The sequence below is a fragment of the Cupressus sempervirens genome, chromosome 1 (assembly GCF_028749045.1).
Source record: "Cupressus sempervirens isolate cs-2001-9-10 chromosome 1, ASM2874904v1, whole genome shotgun sequence".
NCBI classification, from domain to species: Eukaryota; Viridiplantae; Streptophyta; class Pinopsida; order Cupressales; family Cupressaceae; genus Cupressus; species Cupressus sempervirens.
In genome coordinates, this window is record NC_143118.1 from 175171466 (window position 1) to 175193415 (window position 21950).

The 21950-nt window shown below is 30.9% G+C and overlaps 1 protein-coding gene and 1 pseudogene across 1 annotated transcript; one reads left to right on the top strand and one right to left on the bottom strand.

Moving 5' to 3' along the window:
- The window catches only part of LOC149576710 (polygalacturonase At1g48100-like), a 175479-nt pseudogene that overhangs the window by 61817 nt on the left and 91712 nt on the right, over positions 1–21950 (top strand).
- LOC149576712 (polygalacturonase At1g48100-like) lies at positions 15633–18619 on the bottom strand. Its single transcript, XM_089819813.1, has 8 exons — positions 18422–18619; positions 17620–17748; positions 17347–17511; positions 17194–17238; positions 16805–17012; positions 16566–16647; positions 16229–16337; positions 15633–16016 (listed from the first exon to the last, which is right to left on the bottom strand). The coding sequence occupies exons 1-8, from the start codon at positions 18611–18613 to the stop codon at positions 15633–15635; spliced, it is 1314 nt and encodes a 437-aa protein (XP_089675939.1). The 5' UTR covers positions 18614–18619.

Consider the following 21950-nt stretch of genomic DNA (forward strand, 5'->3'; position numbering starts at 1 on the left):
ATAGCCCTATGTGATTATGGAAAGAAGTTCGTTCCCAAGAAAAGAGCTTATTAAATTTTGAAAAATAAAATTGTAGATGTAGTACAAGAGAGAAAATTAGTTTAAAAGAAAACATTTGGGTTGTTAACCTCAATAGTTAAAGAAGAAAAGGAGGAAGAAGAAATTGAATAACATAATAAGGAAGACATAAATGACTTAGAAAATATGGAGGAAGAAGTAAGGAGAAAGGTAAAAGAGAGTGAAAGACAAGAAAATATCACTATTTAAGACATACCTGAGGAAACATAGCCAAATATCGATGTCTTGACTAAGGAAGAACTTAAGAATGAAGCATTCATCAAGGCAACCTCAGATACACCTTTTTCATGCATCAAGCATATTTTGATACAAACTCATAATTATCGAAGGATAGAGAATGCACCGAATATGGATTCAACACATGTTCATTCAACAATAACAGTTGAAGAAAAGATCCTACAAGGTGTAAGTGTTGAGGAATAGGGTAAGGAAATAATTACAATTTTACATCGATTGCTTGAGGCCAACCATTTTATTCATGAAAAAGTAGAAGATGAGAATGAGAAAGAGAATAATTTTGCAACTGATGCCTCAAGACCTCATGTTGAGGGAATAAAGGAGATTGTGCAACAAAGCACCAAGGAATTACATGAGCAAAAAAAGGAAGTTCAAGCATTAGCTCAACTACCAACTATAGTTCCTTGTACACTAACTAGAACATAGACAACTACTACACCTAATCAACAAGTGGTATCTACTTAGAAGGAGAACATTGCAATCAAAATTTCTACAATAGGAAAGGAAATGTGAAAGTCGAGTGCTAAGGTGATACCATTACAGATAATATTGTTGAGTGCCAGCACACTGAAGGAAAAGAAGATCAAGTCACCTAGAAAGCCAGTAACACTAGATAAGGTCATAGTAATTCCCAAGTTTTATTCTGACAATATGACTATTGATGTGATGAAAATTTTGTAATATGTATCAACCAGGAAGACAAAGAAAAAAGAAATGAAATCAAGGATATTTTTGTTGATGCATTTGATATACAATGTATTAATGAGAAGCCACCTCTAATACACCAGTTAGCTTACAATTTTGAAAAGGGTAAAAATAATGACATTAATAGTAATGAGAAATTAATACACCAGTTTGAAAATAAATTTGAGAAACAAGTCTTGGAGAATGTGTCAACCAAGATTTCTGTAAGGAAAATTGAACTTTCTAACCTTGTAAAAAATATAGAGGAATTTATAAATAATATTCAAATTTTGTATTAAATGTTGTGTGATGTACCAAAGTTCACACAAGATATTGAAGATCAGATTGAGAAATTGTAGCTAGACCTGAAGGCTATAGGACATTTTTTGAACATAGATGCAAGTTCAAGCTCTACTCATTTTAACATATTAATATGTTCCCAAAGGAGATTGGCTAAATTACAATCCATGGATGGTCGCATGAGAACTACATTGATTTTTGTTCAATCCATGTTGATACCTCACTTGGAGGTAATGTAGAGAGTGCTAGCATTAGCAAAGGAGTATTCAAGATTCCATCTCTTTAGTGCACAAAGTCTAGTAAATTTAGCTTCTAAACTAGAGATTAAAACTTTTTTTTTGGAATCTATTAGAACTAGCTAGGATGATGCAATTGCCATGGTTATATAAATTCACAAACTATTTTTGGATAAATGTGGTTTTACCCCTTCACCCCAATAGCCATAAGTGACAAAATTTAAGGGGAAAATTAGAAGAACAAGCATATGTAATAGAGGAAAATTGAGAAAAGATCAAAAGTATGACATAATATAACTTATTAATCATTTTTGAAGACATGTGTATATGATGTATTTAGTGAATTATCTATGAAGAATGAGTCATAGTCTAAGGGGGAGTTCTATTTAGTCATTATGAATATAGTGATCAGTCATGAAAAAGTGTTTTTGCCACTAATATCAAAGGGGGAGATTGAATTGATAACCAAATCATGTTGACTATTAGTTTCAAACACTAAATAATTTCCTAGGAAGAGTTGGTTCGTCATCACTACAATTGAGCCACCCAATGAAGATCAAATAATTTTGGACTTGTTCACATTTTAGTTTGAGCCAAACAAGTCTTAGGTTGTCAAGCACCCTAGTATGTACCAAGTGGTAGCTTATGTCGAGAAAGTTAGAAGTCATTAGACATTGCTCCAAACTGAGTTAGATCATGTTAGATCACACAGTTAGTGCCAAGCATTTAGATGCTAAGTAACACCATGATTATTAGTCATGGTTGAGTGCCAGAGTATTCATGTGTTGAGTATACTAGTTTTGGTATATGTGTTAGGAATGACACAAATATTTATGTAAACCATTTTTGGCCAACTTCTATACATGATTAAAAGGCTATGGAGATAGCTAAGGATTTGTTTGTATGTTTAGTTAGAGTCCACTAATCCCTTTGAAGGTAGTGTAACCAATCATAAAAAGGGGAATACATAAGCAGCAAAAGGGAGAAATTTGAATTATTGATCACAATTTAGAACCTTCTCTAGTTGGTTATTTAAGAATGATCCAAACCTTAAATCAAGAGAGATGATGGTGAGAAAGAAAAGAGACAAGTGTATGTATGAAAGAGCTTGTGTTTGTATATTTGAAGAAAAGATTAAGCAAAGCAACCTAGTAGTAAAGGCTATAACATATTTTATTAGATAAGAGATCAGATCATAATTAGAAAGAGGAGATCTATTATGTAGCATTAGAGTGCTAACTAAAGGATCAAGTACTAATATATTATAGTAAGTGAATTTTGGAAAATCTCTTAACAGAGTGGTCCTAACAAGCCTATACAAATATCCTAACCGAGTTCTTACTTAATTGTAAGTTTAAATCCTTTAATCTTGATGTAGACTAAATAAGTCTTGTAATATTATAGTAGATAAGACCCCTTATAGGGTAGACTATCGTATGTGATCAAGTATTGTATCGTTAATAGGAACACTTTATTGTAAAAGGGTAAAAGTACAAAGTTGTGTCACCATTCAGGCTGACTTACTAGAATGACTGAATTTGAGTATTTCTATCTAAAAACCAATTTTGTCCAAATATATGATCTAGATAAATTCATTCTAGGTAAGTTATATATGGTCTCACACTTTTCAAATTGGAAATGTCTATTAAATGCATGTTTTATACTAGTCTGTATCCAATTACTAAAGAAATACAATTATTTTAGAAAAGTGGCATTTCAATAACTCTTACTATTTCTTGTGATTTTTTTTAATAACATATAAACACCATTTTATAGAGCTTAGAGTCAATAATATAATTCTCATATAGAGTTTATAGTTTTTTAATTGGATATAGTATAGTATAATTAAAAAATTCTACAAGGACGTATTTTAACACTAAAAAAGATGTCAATTTTGAGAAGAAAAAATATTAAATCATATTAAAAACATCTAAAAATTATATGTCATTCTAGAAAATAGAGTCCTCTTTTATAATGTATAATTTTTCTCCCAGTTAGAATAGGTTTGTTTTGAAAAATATGGTGGGAAATGAAAACTATATATTTCAAGTGAGTTGAAAATTGAATCATTATAAAAGAGAAAATATAGATCTAAAGCTGTTTTTCATTTTTCATTGTTCTAGCTATATATGTTACCTATAACATAGTTTGAGATCAAAGGGAAATAAGTTTATTTACATCTAGTTTATTGGTGGGAATTAGACCCCAAGTTTTTAGTGTTTTTCTAGTAGCTAAAAAATTATCTATAAAAATTAGGAAAATATATCAATTCTTATTCCAAATAACTATTAAAAATTATAATCCTAAAATTCATCCATTTCTACGCATTCCATTAGTTTACTTCATTTTCAAATTCAAAATAATAATACCAATTTTATCATTGAAGGTGAACAATTATACTTTTGTTAGCCTTTTCCTTTACAAAAGGGTGACACAATTTTTTTCTTTTACTTAGTAGTAGTGAAGATTTGTGGGTCTCGTGCCCACCCTAGTTTTACCTTCACCTTTGAGGGTTTTTGGGTAACCAAATCTTTTGTGTTATGTGTTTACATTTACTTTCATGTTTATGGATGCGATGAATAGTTAGATATATTTTATTTTATGGTTATATGATTCATGATGTTGATGGATTAAAGGTGAAAATATTTGATTTACTTCAAGATTATAAAAGTTTTTATAGATCTTGATTGATTGCCCTCTCTTAGTATCTTACTTTCCCAATAGACTTCCAACACTTTATGATGATTCTTTTGAGTGGGAAGTATTCTCTGAAGGAGAAATCAAGTTTTAAAAGGGCTTTAATTATGAACAAGTAAGAGCTGAAGAAATGTATGTATGCAGGTGATTAAGACAAAGAATGCCATCTTCCACAAAATTGTACTTTTCTTTAGAAAAAAAATACTGGTCATTTTCCAAATGGAAAATATATTCAATTATAATATTTTCTCTAGAAAAATAAAATTACATGAAGATATCTATGCTACCATAAATTATTGGATAGAGAACTCAAAGCTCTAAAACCAGTTGAGTTTAATTTCAATAAAATTAAGAGCAATTAAAAAACCCCTATATGAGTTTTAATTATGAAGGATTTTCCCTAGTTTGAATCTATCAACAATAATATATATCTAAGAAGATAACATGCATATAAAAATATTTAAGATCGATTCTCAAGATTTGGAGAGGAAACAAAGTATTTTTATTGATTCTAAAATGGAGTACAATTGGGATGTAACTGATTATGATGCCTACCTCATATTGCATAGATACATTTTGATAAAATACCTTTTGTATCATTTTCCTTTTGTATATCCTTTTTTTGAAAATTTACCTATAAGGTCTTGGGACCCTCTCTTATAGAGAATGAAAGGGTACAAGTAGCTTCAGACCTTGCCAAAAGAAGCTAAATAATAACTAATTGCAACCATTCACCAAAATTTACAATCACAAAGCTTTAAGTAATCTTAAAATATATATCTATAATTCTTGCATCATATCTAGATTTTTTGTAAATGCCTATTCCCTTGAAGGCCATCAAACTCAGCCAGGATGGCACACACCTTACCTTTTTCTTCTTCAAGCACCAGTCCATTAGTACCACTAACATAATTGGCATAGCTTTTTTGTAGCTCTCAGGAAGCCATATATGTTCTATTCAAGATGTCCAATTGCTCTTCCTGGGCTGGTGATAAGCTAGTATGCATGACTAGCTTTAGATAATCTTTTTCATTATAAGCTTGAATTGGAAATATTATGGAAGAGAATCCTTAGACCCACACAAAAACAAAATGGAAAAATTCTTGCACAACAAGAATGTTATTGGTGAATAATCCTTATAATATCCTTAAAGAAAAGGTCAAGTTATGCATTAAATTCAACTAGCTATTTGCATGTGTAGATAAAAAGTAATTCTCACATCTATTTTAGCATTGATTTAAGACAAATAAAAATATTTTTGTGTCTTGTCATAGTATCAAAGAAATATTCCTTTAAAATATCAATATTTGGAATTGTGGTCCTAAAGAATTCATCCCTACACAAAATGACAAAATTTACATGTTAGTAACTCACAAGCTATAAAATGATGAAATCAGACACAAGAATCCATGTTTGATGCAAAATTACAATTTTGGATTAAGTAAACCCCTCTAGATGTGAAATTGAAAAATTGTATGACTAACTTGCTATGGCTAGTAAAATTGAAAAATTGGATAACTAGCATTCATTGTTTAGCAAATTACAAAATTGGAGAAGCTAAGTCACTTTGTTCCCAAAATTGTGAAATTGGGATCTCTATTTTACCGCATATTGGAAAGTCTCAAAAATCATTAAATCATAGATTTTCATGTCTAAATCATGAAAATTAAGAATGATTTTCTTATGGAGAATAATTTTTTTGAAGCTCCATTAGATCATATCCCTACTTGTCTCTATTCACCTCAAATAATTCTTTCTCTTAGATAAAATCTTGTGCTATTTAGACATAACAATATTTTAACCCATTAGCAACTTATATTTTCACATTAAATATTTGGTATCCTTGCCTAATTTTTTGATCTCACTTAGTGACTCTTCTTATTTTTTTGTATGATTCAAATAATACTCTCCTACAAAATTTTCATTCTCTTTCTATCACATTCCTTGACATGATGTACCTACATATGCTACATATTCTTTACCATACAAGTGAGTAATAATTGGATGGTTTTTTGAATCCCATGTTATTACACCTAATCCAACTATAGAAATAAAACTATAAGCTCTTTTCATATGATCTATATTGTCTTCATGCTATAACTATTTATATATCTTATCCAATTGAAGTCATTTAAGATTGGGTAAAGAATACCATATTTCCTTGTTCCAATAAAATATTTCCAATTTGTCTTGGCTACTTTCCAATGCAAAATATTTTAAGGTGTTATGAAAATTAAAATAAGACTTATTACAATTTATAATGTCTTAATAGGTCTTGCTAGGAAAGTTAGGTCATAAGAGGTTCTAATAGGTCATGCTATGTCAAAAGGGGTTATAGTCGATCATGTCAGACATGTTATATCTTAAGGGATCTTAATATGGCTTAGGGATCCTATTAGGTAATTTTCGGCATATTAAGTCATACAGGGTCCTAAAAGGTTGATAGTTGGCATATTATGTCTTAAAGGGTCCTATTATATCTCAAGAGATCTTATTAAGCTATATTTGATCAAAGGTGTTATGATTGTTGGACTAACTGTGAATGTTCCCCTTTCAGATTCATGACATGGCTTCACTGCCTCCTATGTTCTAACTCTAGTGGTTGTATTAGGGATTGACAAGTCAATCTTTAGGTGTAACAACAACCCTAGCTTGTAATAAGTGGTATAAGAGCTTGATCATAGGTTTAAATCTCATCAGGAAACACTGGAGGATTTTTGTACTAACCACCAATGTTCCCTTTGGGATTTGTGGCATGGCTTACCCACCTCCTATCTTCTATAACAATAATATGTCCTAAAGGGTTGTAAAAGGGCTTGAGGGGTCCTAATATGCCATTTTAGGCATGATGGGTCATAATAGTTTCTAATAGCTCATGTTAGGTCAAAGGGAGTGTTACTAGATCAAGTTAGACATGTTAGTACTTAAGAGGTCCAAAAATGGCTTAAGGGGTTGTATTAGTCCATGCTAGATCAAAAGGGGTCATAATAGGTCATGTTAGTAATCTGACACGTTAAGGGGTCCTAATATAGCTTGACAGCTCCTATTAGGTTATGTAAGGTCAAAAGATGCCATAATATAATTTAAGGCATCCTCATAGGTTGATTAGGTGTGTTACACAATCACTCATCCTATTAGGTCATGATAGGTCAAAAGGGTCATAATATTGCTTAAGGGGTCCTAATATGGATTAAGAGGTCATGTTTGTCATATTAGGTCATAAAACGCCCTTATAGGTTATGTTAGGCATATTAGGTTATTAAGGGGTCTTAATATGGCTTAAGGGGTCCGAAAAGTTCAATTAGGTCAAAATGGGCCATAATATGGCTTAAGGGATCCTAATATAGCTAAACAGGTCTTGATAGGTCATGTTAGGAATGTTAGGTCACAAGGGCTCCTAATAAGGGTTTCACTAGGTCATGTTTAAGTCATTTGAAAAAGGTTTTCTAACATTATTTATAAAGTTTTCAAACTTTTTTCTAATATTTTCAATCATATTCTATGTTTTTAGATACATCTTCTAAGGTTTTCTAAATTCTTGCTAGAATTATTTCTATTAAAAATAAGAATATATTTGCATATATTTAAAAATAAAATTACATTTCAATGCATTAAGAAAATATTATTTATAACATTTTTTTGAGGCCTTCTAAAATTATTTCTAGGATTTTGTATAATATTTTTCTAACATTTTAAATATTTTTCTAAGGTTTTCCAACATTGTTTCTAATAAAAATAAAATCATATGCTCATACATTTTTTTCGAAATTAAGAAATAACATAATTATTTTAAATTTTAAATTTAAATAAAAATAATTAAATTTTAAAAGAAATATTTGAAATTGCATAAAATAGCCAAAAAAACCCCACTTATTGAGTCTCACCAAACGAAATGAATAGCTTTATGTTGTAGTGTAATTCTTGGAATTGCAATAGGGCAAATGAGCCTTTTAGGGCTTTTTGGGGTTTATATAAACTTGGGCTTTTGTGGGTAAATGTGTTTTGGCTAAAATTTCATGTTTTGACTAAACCAACTATGATGCATCAATACCATGTGGCATATAGTGAGTTCTATGTGTGCTTAGCTAAATAGGTTTTGATCAAAACACAATCAACCAAAATCAAATAAAAAAGACCTCCCAAATTGGACTAAAAGGTGACACATCTCCATACCATTACCCATTGAGGTATGTAAAAAGAAATCATTTTGAGAATAAAATTATCATTGATAAGAGAAAACAAGTTGTTAGTAGAAGTAGGCAATTGAAATAATTTTTGTACTATTCTCTTTTGACATTGAACCAAAATCTATGTAAGTACTAATGATTAGGGTTTCATACTAGTGATGAAAGAATAGGTATATCAAATTGAGAAGAATAAGACTTGGAAACTCTTTTCTAGACCAAAAGGAAAGAATTCTATTAGAAGTAAATGGGTTTTCATGAATAAGTTGGATAAGAATGACAAAGTTGTACCAAATAAAGCTAAACTTGTAAGCAAAGGTTATTCCTAGATTGAAGGAATGAATTTGATGAGGCTTATGCACTTGTTGTGTGAATGGAGGTCATAAAAATATTTTTGATATTTACATATTTTAGAAATTATAAGTTTTATCAAATGGATGTGATATCAACATTTCTAAATGTTGCGATGAAGGAAGAAGTTTACTTGAACAACCAAACAATTTTAGATTAGAGGTAGATGAAGATGTAGTTTATAAATTAAATAATGAATTTTATTGATTGAAGTAAGCATGCAAGACCTAGTATGACATGTTAGATGGATATTTGGCAAATCAAGAATTTAAGAAAGGTAGGGCTAATAATAACCTATATATTACAAAGTTATAACTAATAAATTTTGATTACTATTGTTTATGTTGATGATATTATCTTTAGAGGGAAAGATAACATGTGTAGGAAGTTTGCTGATAATATGTAGAAATAGTTTGAGATGTCTATACTTGGAGAGTTGAACTTTTTTCTTGGATTACATGTGAACCAAGACAACAATATGGGGGAATTAAATGCACTAAAGGCTTTGAGTATTTGGTTTTATCCTTGAGTGCTTTAGCTTTAATCAATGCTTGATTTATTAAATACATGAATTCATAGATCAATATAAGACCCTAAAATAGGGGATGCAAACTTTCATTTACAAATCATATAGCCATTCTAGGGCTCAACACTCAAAGGGATGATGCAAATTTATCTCATTGGGCCACTTCTTGGTCCAATCTAAGCTTCAATAGCTCTTACCAAATAATTTAGGTTTCTTTCAACCTTGATGTGTTGTATTTTGGTTATCTTTAGGTTACTCTATTATCTTGTCATCTAAGAACTTCTTATTTAGATGGCTTTTCTTTATTCTGTAATAGATTGGAGTCCTTCCCCACTAACTTTAATAATAAAAATTATCAAATAATGATTAGGAGTATTAGTATAGTTACATTACAGTTATAGTTGCACTTTAATTAAAACTTAATTAGAGTTAGCTATTATTAACATTTATGTTCTATTTGTTAGAAATATTATTTTCTACCTAAGAATTAATCATCCATCATTAGATGTTTTTAGATTATTAGTTTTAAGTTTAGGTGTGTTGGCTGAAGGATTTTCCAAAAGTTTGAGTCAATTGTAGTATTTTCCATAAATATGTAGATATTTTGTGTTGTTAACTAATGCTAGATTTCTGTAGAATATTGTACACTTGCCTATAAAAAGGCATTGTCTGTTCTTTTGAAATCATGGTGAATGAAATATAATGTACTTTTATTGTGTTGCAACACATTGTGTTTGGTGTTTTGTATTTTCTAGTGCCTCTACCCATCCAATAGATTGGTATAAAAGTAAGGTTAAGAAGAGATGTTTGAAGGATTCTGCATAAGGAAGATTGCAGCAGAGAAAGGGGATAGAAAGTTATTGTGAGATTCATAAGTTTCTTATTGCTCTATTCAGGGTTTGTTATATCTGTGAATTTTGTTTATAAGTTTCTATTAGGCATGGCTTTAGGGAGTTTTTAGGCTTTAATTCCAATGTTTTCTAGAAAGAATTATGATGATTGGTCTTTTAAAATGAAGCTTATATTTGATTCCTATGAGCTATTAAATATAATCTTAAATGGTTATGCTAAACCTATAGATGGGTCTACATTAAATGCTAGTCAAAAGAAAAAGCTTGATGAAAATAGGTAGAAGAGTAAAAAAGCTTTGCAGATTATTGGACAAGTTTTCGAAGACTTGGTTCTTGGAAAAATTAAGCTAGTTGTTACAACCAAGCATGCTTAGGACATTCTTGAGACTACATATCAAGGTACAAGTAACGTAAAGATTATTAAATTGCAAGCACTTAGAAGAGAATTTGAGAATTTACAAATGAAGGATTTTGACTCTGTAGAGAAATTTTCAAATCATGTTATGAATGTGGTTAATCAAGTAAGGATGAATGGTGATGAGCTTACTAATTAGAATGTTGTAGAAAAGATTTTAAGTAGTTTGCCTCCTAAATTTGATAATATTGTGGTTGCAATTGAAGAATCTAAGGATTTAACAACATTATCCATAGATGTGGTGTTTGGATCCTTGTATAGTCATGAAGACAGGTTAAATAAGCTTAGTGGTAATTCACCAAAGAATGCATTCAAAAAAAAATGGCATTTGGTAAAGGCAGAGGAAGAGGAAGAGACACATATATTTTTCAAAAGGAAGAAGAAAAGAGTCCAAATCCAGGAGGAAGAAGAAATCAATACTTCAACTCAAGGGGATGCAGAAATAGCCAAACATCAGAAAGATATGATAAAACAAATGTTTAATGTTATTACTACAAGAAGTTTGGACATTTTGCAAATGAGTGTAGAAAGAAACAAGCTGAAATGAGCAAGCAAAATGCAATTTTTTTTTAGAGTAGTTTCAAGACATTGTTTATTACTTGCAATGTAGCCCAAGAGAGTTCAAATGATTTTTGGTTTTTAGATAGTGGTTGTAGCAATCATATGATAGGCAATAAAGAGTTTTTTGAAAGTTTGGATAAATCAATTAAATCAAAAGTGAAGTTGGGAAATAACGAGATAGTGGAAGTGATAGGAAAAGACACAATAAATGTTGTAACAAAGCATGGTAAGAAATTTATTTCTAATGTATACTTTGTACCTTGTTTGAAACATAATCTTATAAGTATGGGGTATCTTAGTCAAAAAGGTTATAGAGTTATTTTTGAGAAAATTTTGTGCACTATATTTGATATGCCTCCTAGTAACATGGTGATTACAAGGGTAGAAATGAAAAACAACAAAATGTTTCCACTTTAGATGAAGAGCAATATGTCTGATGAAGTCGTAGCAAGTTTCAAGGCATCAATTCAAGATCAAACATGGATATGGCACTTGAGGTATGGTCATCTAAATTTCAAAGGATTATGTTTATTGCAAAGAAAGGAAAGGGTAAGACGCTTAACCACAATTGAAACATCATTGAGTCCATGTGAATTTTGTATCTTGGCCAAACATCATAAAGATAGTTTTCTAAAAGAGATGCCATATAGAGCAAGGGTACCTTTAGAAATTGTGCATTCAGATATATGTGGTCCAATAAAAATGCAATCATTACGGGGGATCATTTATTTCTTAACATTTATTGATGACTTAAATAGAAAGACATGGGTTTACTTTCTTTAATACAAATCTAAAACTTTTTGCAAATTTAAAGAATTCAAGGCTTTTTTTGAGAAACAATGTGGTTTACCTATCAAGGTTTTGAGATTTGATAAAGAAGGAGAGTATAAGTCAAATGAGTTTTTAGATCATTGCAAGGATCATGGAATCAAAAAGCAATTTACTACCAGTTACACACCATAGCAAAATGGTATTGCAGAGAGAAAGAATAGGACAATAATGGAGATGACAAAGACCATGTTGAAAGGTAAGAATATTCCTAATGAGTATTGGACTGAGGTAATTTATTATGCTTTTTATATCTTGAATAGGAGTTCAACAAAGATTGTGAGGGACATGATTCCACAACAAGCATGGAGTTGTAAGATTCATAGTGTTTCTCATCTTAAAGTATTTGGTATTATTGCATATGCACATATTCCAAAAGAAACTATAAGTAAACTAGATAAGAGTGAGAAATGCATTTTTGTTAGCTATGATGAGCAATCCAAGGCATATAGGTTGTTTAATCCTATCACCAGAAATGTTATTGTGAGTGGGGTTGCTATATTTAAAGACGATGAATCTTGAGATAGAAATATAGATACAATTGTTATAGGTGATGCAACAATATCATATGATGAGAAGGATAAAAAGGATCATGAATATCAAGAGGATCAACCAAGTGACCAAGAAGGAATTCCACCACAAAGTCTGGACAAGGAGATCACTTAGAAAATGATGTTGAACATGGAGACTCTTTGAATTCATAAGTAGGTAATGATTCAAATCCTATACTTGCACAAATGAGTTCAAGGATTTTAAGGAAGAAAACTAGAAGCTTGAGTGAGATTTTTGATCAAGGAAGTAAAATAGATTTGCAATCAAAATTTTCTTTATTTACTCAAGATCCTATATACTTTGAAGATGTAATTAAGGAAGAACATTGGATTAATGCAATGAATGATGAAATATAATCGATTGAGAGAAATGATACATGGGAATTAGTTGATTTTCCTAAGAAAAAGATTGCATTGATGTACAATGGGTTTATAAGACTAAGTTTAAATCAAATGGAGATGTAGATGAATATAATGCAAGGTTAGTTGTTGAGGGATTTTCACAAGAATATGGGGTTGATTATAATGAGACAATTGCACCTGTAGGAAGACTTGATACTATTATAATGGTCTTAGCTATTGCAGCTCAAAATAAATGGAAGGTTTACCAAATGGATGTCAAATTAGCATTCTTGAATGGATATTTGGAAGAGGAAGTCTATGTACAAAAACCACTAGGATATGAAATAAAAGGTTATGTTCATAAAGTTTATAAGTTGAAAAAAGGTGCTCTATGGATTGAAGCAAGCTCCAAGAGCTTGGTACGATAGGATAGATTCATACATGATAGAGAATGGATTCAGAAGAACCACCAGTGAGCCTACATAATATACCAACATCAATGAACAAGGTGAAATTTTGATAGTTTGTTTAAATGTTGATGATTCGATATTTATAGGTAATCTATCTATTGACATATTTAAATTTACAATGAAGAAGGAATTTGAAATGATAGATCTAGGATTGATGAATACTTTTTCTTGGTATTGAAGTTACTCAAAATGACAAGGGAATTTTCATTTGTCAAAGTAAATGTGCAAAAGATGTTCTAAAGAAGTTTAGATTGATAAATTGTTGTCCTATTTCTACACCTATTATAGTAGGTACAAAACTTAGTAGAGAAGATAATGAGAAAGCTTGAGTCAACTATATTCAAAAAATTGGTTGGTACCTTGATGTGTCTCACAACAACTAGGCCAGATATTATGTATGGAGTGAGTTTAATCTTTAGATTCATGGGTTCACGATAGACCTCACATTGGCAAGTAGGAAAAAAAATATTGAGATATATTGTAAGAACTATGAACCATGGCATATTGTATACTACTTTAGATAATTTTTAATTAGTTGGATATATAGATAGTGATTTTGTAGGGGATATTGAGGATACAAAGAGCACATCTAGATATTCATTTTAACTTGGGGCAGGTGTTGTGGAATGGGCATCAAAGAAGCAACCTATAGTGACACTCTCATCAGCTGATGTAGAGTATGTAGTAGGAACAACATCAACATGTCAAGCAGTATGGATGCAAATGATTTTGAAAGACTTAATGCAAGCTCAAGATGGACCTACTACAATCCATTATGATAACAAGTCTGCTATTGCACTTTCAAAGAACTATGTGTTTCACAAGAGGAAAAAGCATATTGACACAAGGTATCATTTCATTAGAGAGCTGGTTAATAATAGAGAAATTAATCTACAACATTGTACATCAAAGGAGCAACTTGTAGATATCTTCACCAAGGCTTTAGTATAGGAACAATTTGAGATTTTGAGAGAAGCATTGGGAATTGTAAATATTCATGATGTAGATAGTAGAAATTAGGGGGGAGTGTTAGAAATATTAATTTCTACTAAGAATTAATCGTCCATCATTAGATCTTTCTAGATTATTAGGTTTAGGTTTAGGGTATGTCGGCCAAAGTATTTTTCAAAAGTTTGAGTCAGCTGTAGTAGTTTCCAGAAATATGTAGATATTTTGTCATGTTGGCTAATGCACTATATATTCATTTGAAATCATGGTGAATGAAATATAATATATTTTTCTTGTGCCACAACACATTGTGTTTGTATTTTCTTGTGCCTCTGCCCATCCAACACTATTCTACTCTATTATATTATCACTGAAGACAATATTATTTTAGACCATTATATTCTTTTAAATTATTTTTATTAGAGATTATATTATTTTTGAGAAGAGAACACAATGAGGAGTGTGATTGTGATCAAGTTGAGATATAAGTGACCCACCCATAATTATGATTGAGATTTTGATAATGACTTTACATCAGTAGAATAAAAATTTATAAAATACAAAACAAATATTTTTTATATTCATCCATATCTATCTCATTTCCTTATATCGCTCATCTTTTCATATATAATATAAACAAACAAAAAAGTCCCCATTTCTGTAAAACTACTCACTGTTTAATAGTTAGTGCATTGAATTCCATACAGTTTAAATTTATGCTGATTAACCGTCAAATTCTATATGAATTGAATAACCATATATTGAAAGTATATTAGATAGATCTAATGATACATGTAAGACAAACTGCTAGATAACGTGAAAATGAAAATTCATATCCAAATTTCACCCTTGCAATATGATTTTCAATTTCTGCACATTAGCTAAACATAATGATGTGACAGTGGTATGTGGAAAACATTCAACTTATTTTGTGGAGAGACGTGATGCCTCCGTATGTGTTGAATATATCATTGTGGGCTCCTATTGTCTCCTTTTTCGCCAAATATCAGCTGAAAATGCTCTACATTAATAGTTATGAACGGATAGAGTTGGGCATCCCTCGTGATCTAACGTTAATAAAAAGACGGAAAAAGTTTGAGAAAGGCTGAGTGAACAAAGTTCATCAAAGAATTATGAAGCTAAATATAGTTCCAAATTCATTTGAAAATTTAATATGATTTTAAAAAATCGGTACCCAATATAACTTAACCAAAATTTTGTTACTTCTCTGACTCAAAGTTACGATGCTTTCAATCTAAAATATTAATTATATCCTAAAACTTTAGAATCCAACTTTTAGTAAAATGTCACATAGATATTGGAAGTAGAAGCTTGATAAAATGACAAATATGTGTTAGAGAAGTGGGTACATGTTAGCATTGATCTGGAGGTGATTGAGTATGGGAAGGGTCGTTTTGGGGTCTTCCGGATTGAAGACAATCAACCCTTGATGTTTGTTGTCCATAACTATTCAAGCAGAAAGCATCTAATTTCCCATATGAGACAGCAGCCTCAAGTTGAATGTTTATTAACTTCAAATCAGTGCACGGCACGTGATCGCTGCATGCCATATAAACTGGTGTTTCCATGTTATTGCCTCTGATCTTTTCGTATGTCACGTCTGATATATAGACACCCGATGTTTGATTTGTGCACACTCTTCTATCAGAGTAAAACTGATCAATAGCAATGGGAAATCTTACGTTGGAAACCTTTATGTTGGAGAACGACACTCTTTTCACCTGCCCAATTCCACCCTGTTATATAGACAACAAGAAGAATTAGAGGACACCCCAGAAAAGATTCAGTTGATAAAATGAGTTTTTAAAATGAAAAGATTTCCACAATCTATATCAAGCTCTTTAATTATTCTAGAGATTTGTGTAAAGTTTTTAAAATCAACCATTCCATCTATCATCACGATGCAAGAAAAGTACACCAACAATGAAAAAGTTGGTAAATAATATACCTGCCATGTTTTGACTCGAACGCCATTGGAAGCATCATGAATTTTGCTGTCATAAACACTCACGTTGGAAACACATGCTTTAGTTCCATCTTTTCCAAGTCCTCCAATACTATTCAGTCATTGAAATCAATGAATAAATATGTATGTTGATATCGGTATATACGTTATGGTGGGTAAATTATAGTCTTATTCTTGATATCAAATAGATTGAAATTTTGAAATAGAAACTATACTTAAATGCTTAAATTAATTTGAGTTTTCTCACAAATTTATAATTGTACATTAATATAATTTACTCCTAATCTTAAAATAAATAAATAAAAATATCTGAAATTACCTGATGCCATGACCAGGACCACAATTTATATTATGAACGCGGATGCCCGAGAAGCCTGTTTGTATTGACACACAGTCGTCTCCTGTTTCTCATTCAACAAAGTTGTTACAATACAAATATTTTTATGATAGGCAATCATTTTCTTATAATTATTTTCCAATAGTCTTGTGAATTTAGATTAAAGATTGTGAACGTGAAAAGCTGATACATGATCTAATTAAGAAAAGTAGTTGATATACCGCATGCGATTGAGGAATGGTGTATTTCAACCTCTTGAGAATTTTGAAGATGAATTCCATCTGTATTTGGGCTGCTTTCAGGAGACGAGATTGTGACATTAACTACTGTAACGTATTCGCAATTGTTAAACTTGAGATGACACTGTGGACTGTTTTGTATTGTGATGCCCTCTACACTCACATCATAACTCCCATAGAATCTCAAGGTCTGTACATATTTAAGAAATTGTTTCACAAAATAACATATTTTAAGATAAGAAAACATCCGTTAAGATGAATATTTTAAGAATTTCAAGGCACTTGGAAATGTTGGAAATGAAAAATAATTTCAGTAGAAGAGAAAAGCTGAAATGGTTTTGGGAGCATATATTTCTATCATGCAGGCTTACTGTAGGCTTGACGCTTGGGTAACTACTCCCGCCTTCGCTGCTATACTGAACCACAAAATACATCATCTGTTATTTTATTTTTAAAGAAATAGAGATTGTAAAAATATAAGACAGTGAGAGAGGTTGGTTTAGCTGCATTAAGTTAATATATACCTCATAGCTGTTGGATTGGGAAAGCTTCCACCAAACCGCCCCTTGGCCGTCAAAGGTTCCGTTGCCACCAATAGTAACACCATTGAGTTTTGAAATGTTTATCCAGTTCAACGGTTTAGATGCCCAAGCCTTTGGATTAACCGCAGCTATAACAGTTCCGTCAACCTGCCTGAGATGTAAACACTTAGATATATCTTATTGTGTGCTTTTCATTTCTATACACCTGTTTTTATATACTACTCTACTACTATTAAGTACTATGTCGTTGTATACCTTAAGGAGGACCTTTGAATTGCAGGGCCCCAAGAAGGTGAGGGGACCAACTAGAAAGCGGAACCCAGCTGGAATATGTAGTGGGGCAGAGTCGAACACACAAGCTGCTTTCCACGCTGCAAGAAATGCCTGTTTCATCCAAAAATTGTGAAACTCATCATTTCACCTTAAAAAACGCAACACAGTTAAATGATGCTCACGATAGATTCGGTAATTCATGGCTACGAGAAAAGATTATTTTTTATAGTGTTAATTGAGTGGTGGTGGTAATTATTACAACTAAGATTCAAATTTCTGCTGGTCTATTATGAATGCAGAGCTCTATCATGTTTTATCTAATGCTCTTAATGTAGGTTCCAATAATACAATGTACTTGTAAATTTGAAAATCTATATTTATATTAAAGATGATGTTTCTTATTTATAATTTCACAAATTCATAACTCAAATTAATAAAGAATATTTTATGTGATACTTGCATACAATCTTCATATTAAAAGGACGTGGCTTTCTAGATACAGAACGTACAGTTGTTCAAATTTCAAAAAAATTGAAAACATAATAGATTTTCCTGAGAATATTCAGTATTTGTTCTTCATAATTTGTATGTTGTGTGGTCAAAAATAATAAAAAATTTAGAAAAAAATACTTTGTTTTGACAAATCTGAAAAAGAAGAAAAAAAGAAGTTATCACATTTTTTAATCTTTAGCACATTTTGTATGGAGCTTAACCAAGACCATATTAAAAACACATTTTTACCATTATATTAGACAATATTATGTAAGAAAAAACACATTTTTACCCGAGTATCATCGGTTACACCGTCACCTCTAGCACCCAGTGTTGTTACGTCGACCACATTGGACTTTCCGCCACCGGGATTCTTGGAGTTTGAAGCCGAAGCAATCAATGATCCCTTTCTGGCAGCCCTTGAGGCAGAGCACTTGTTTCTCACGCCAACCAAAAGAATAACAAACAAGACAAACACTTTCATTGGGGGAGACAATTTATCTTTGTATAGTATTGATGACAAAGAATATTACAGGCTTTACTAACTTCAGGCTTTTGTTAGTAGTATGGGAGTATGGAAAGATAGTAGAAGGTATTTATGAGAACTATGAAATAGACAAGGAATGCATTAGCATTCATTATTATGGTACTAAAATAATGGTTGAAGTTTTCTTCTTCTTTTGAAGCATGCCAGTGATGGTGGAGGTTGAATTGTGTGTGTTTCTTCTCGTGCTCGAGTCCTAGAGATGAGAAAACTTTAGCTTCCTAAACAACTAAAATTGTGTAGTTAGTGATGATCCTTGTATGGAGACAATCAAAGCTTGTGACAAAGAGAAGTTTCTTAAAGTGGGAAGGATAGAGAAAATCAAAGAGAAATGTGTGTGATGAGACTAGTGAGGCATACCAACTATTTGAAGTAATGGCAAGAAAATTTGTTGTGAAGGATAGAGAAAATCAAAGAGAAATGTGTGTGATGAGACTAGTGAGGCATACCAACTATTTGAAGTAATGGCAAGAAAATTTGTTGTGGACTACCATCAGAGCAGGGAAGTTTATTACAAAAATTTAATATCAAAAAATTTGTTTGTAATGATAACAACAGTGTGCAAGTCACTGGTGGGGGTTCTAAATTATGAGAGAAGATAGTCAATGCACACAAACAAACATTGCAATAGTTAAGAGGATATATCTTGCTAGAAAGAACTAGACCTAGAGCCGCTAGAACTTTTTGGAAGCTTAGTGTAATGTTTGGCTAATTTTTTGTTAGTAAAATAGAAAATTTTCCTTATTATTTTCTGTGAGAGCCAATAATCTAGAAGATAATTAGCTTTTTAATATATTTAAAATATACATAAATTCATAAACTTAAGGTAAAACTTAAATGTTAAGAAAAATAACTCAATGTGATTGGTTGTTAGTTGGCCCAATTAATTGATTATATGCATTAAACAAATGCAATAGTACCTACCTACATCAGAAACTAATAAATAATTGATCTATCGAGGTCACTGATTATGAAAATACCATAAGTTGATGTGCATAAAATGAGAGACAAGTGCACGTATAGGATGGTATCTTTATCTATCGATAAAATATAGACAACACATAATGATAAAATATTCCTCCAAGAATTAAACAACTTATTCTATACAAGTAGATTTATGAGAATGGCTGCCAATAGCTAAAAGGAGAAAGTTGTATCCTCTTATGTAGTGCCTACCCCTAGTTTGCATTTTGCTTTCATTGCCAAACTCTTTTAGGCCAGTTTTATGCTTAATGTTTAGTAGCATTACTTTCAAATTTTCAGATATTGTTTCAAATTTAGTTGATTATATTATGAGATTACTTAGTACTCTACATTTCATGTATGCATGATGATTATTTAGTAATTTCAGTTATTGATGATGTTTAAGTTAGATGGATTATAATATGTGTTTCTTATGGATACTTACCCCATACTGCATGCGTATGGTGTGCATGTTTGTTTTCTTTATGTATGGCATTGTTTGATGTGGTTAAGGAAGGGAGTCGCAGTCACCTGCTAGTTAGGATCTACATGATGCACTACTTCCTGCCATTGCCTACTTTAGCTTAGAATATTGTGTATATACGTGTTTGGATTTTATGTAGGTTGCAGGTACCAGGTATTGACTTTCCCTGAATTGCCAGGATGAGCATACCCCTATCTCGTTATCTCAATGGTAAGAGGGCAAATAAATTCTTAGTCCAAATTTTTAAACCCATAAGCCATTTGTCCTAATTGATAATTAGGACAAGTATCTAAGTTGTGTACCCTCTGAATGCATCGGATGACGTTAATTCATGATTATAACCCTTTAGTTTGTTTTTGTATGTGTTTTTTCTATGATGAGTTTTCGTATGTTGTTTTATGAGTCCTTGATGGGTTTTCTATTAATTAAGTCTAATTAAAAGATTAAATTAAGGATTTGATCTAATGGAAAAATTATTATGACACTTTAATATTTAATTGTATTTAATTATTTGAGAAATTAATTAAATAAAAAGAATTAAATTTGAAGATTAAAGTTATAGTATAAATTTAGAACATGATAATATTAATTTAATTTAATAATAATATATTTAGAGTTCATTTTTAAATAAATGCTAAATATTATTATTATTTAAGTTAATAAATATTTTATGAATTAAGTTTTGGGAATTAAATTAAGAGTGAAAGTATATTTAAATTATTAAAAGTTGTTAGTTCGTATGAGGTATGCATGAGATTAAAATATGAGAGATTAATTAAAAAGATAAAACATGTAAATTTAATAAAGATATTCTAATTGCATAAAGTGTGCATGGGATTAAATTCAATAAATTAAATTAAAAAGAAAGTCAAGTGAAAATTTAATAGAGTTATTTAATAATTCTTTTAACGTGCATGAACAAGATAAAAGAAAGATAAATAAAAGTTAATATTGAGTTAAGGGTTTTTAGCAATCAGTGCCTCGATTTAAGGAGATAACTCTTTATCACAATTAGGGGGGGTTCTTTTTCTGAGAGACGAATTTTGGAGGAGGATTTTGGGGATGTGAATTTGGAGAACAAAATTTTGGAGAAGGAAGAAATCTTTGGAAATGAGAAGGTTCTTAGAGGACCAGATTTTTCTATAGTTTCTCTGGACGTAGTGACTAGTATCGGTGTCCAGGTAGACATTTATACTTTTTGCACATTTTAATACTCTCTCTCTCTCTCTCTCTCTCTCTCTCTCTCTCTCTCTCTCTCTCTCTCTCTCTCTCTCTCTCTCTCTCTCTCTCATCTCTCTCTCTCTCGTCTCTCTCTCTCTCTCTCATCTCTCTCTCTCTCTCTCTCTCTCTCTCCTCCATCGTGCCTATTAATGGTTTGAATAAAGATTGTGACAAATGTATCATGCTAGAAGTTTCTGGTACTTTTCTTGATTCTTCTGTACATGGGACGTCTTTAATTAACTAATATAATCTCTCTTCAATAGATTTAAATTTTAAAAAATTGCAAATCAATTGAGGAGGGTTCTAAAAATTAAAAAGAAGATTTAATGAGACATTTTTGACAGGTTGGTCATATTTTCTCTATTCGAGTAAAGAAGAAAACAATTTCAAAAAGTAAATTAAAAAAATAAATTAAAAAATAAATAAATAAAAATATTATATATATATATATATAAAGAAATTGTTTAAATTTTAAATATTTATAAGTTTTATTAAATAAATAAATTCTATTTTAAAAAGAATGTTTAACAAATTTTAATAACAATAAAATTTTATTATAAAAAAATAAAAAAATAAAAAAAAGTGTTTTGGGGAGGGGTGGCTTAACCA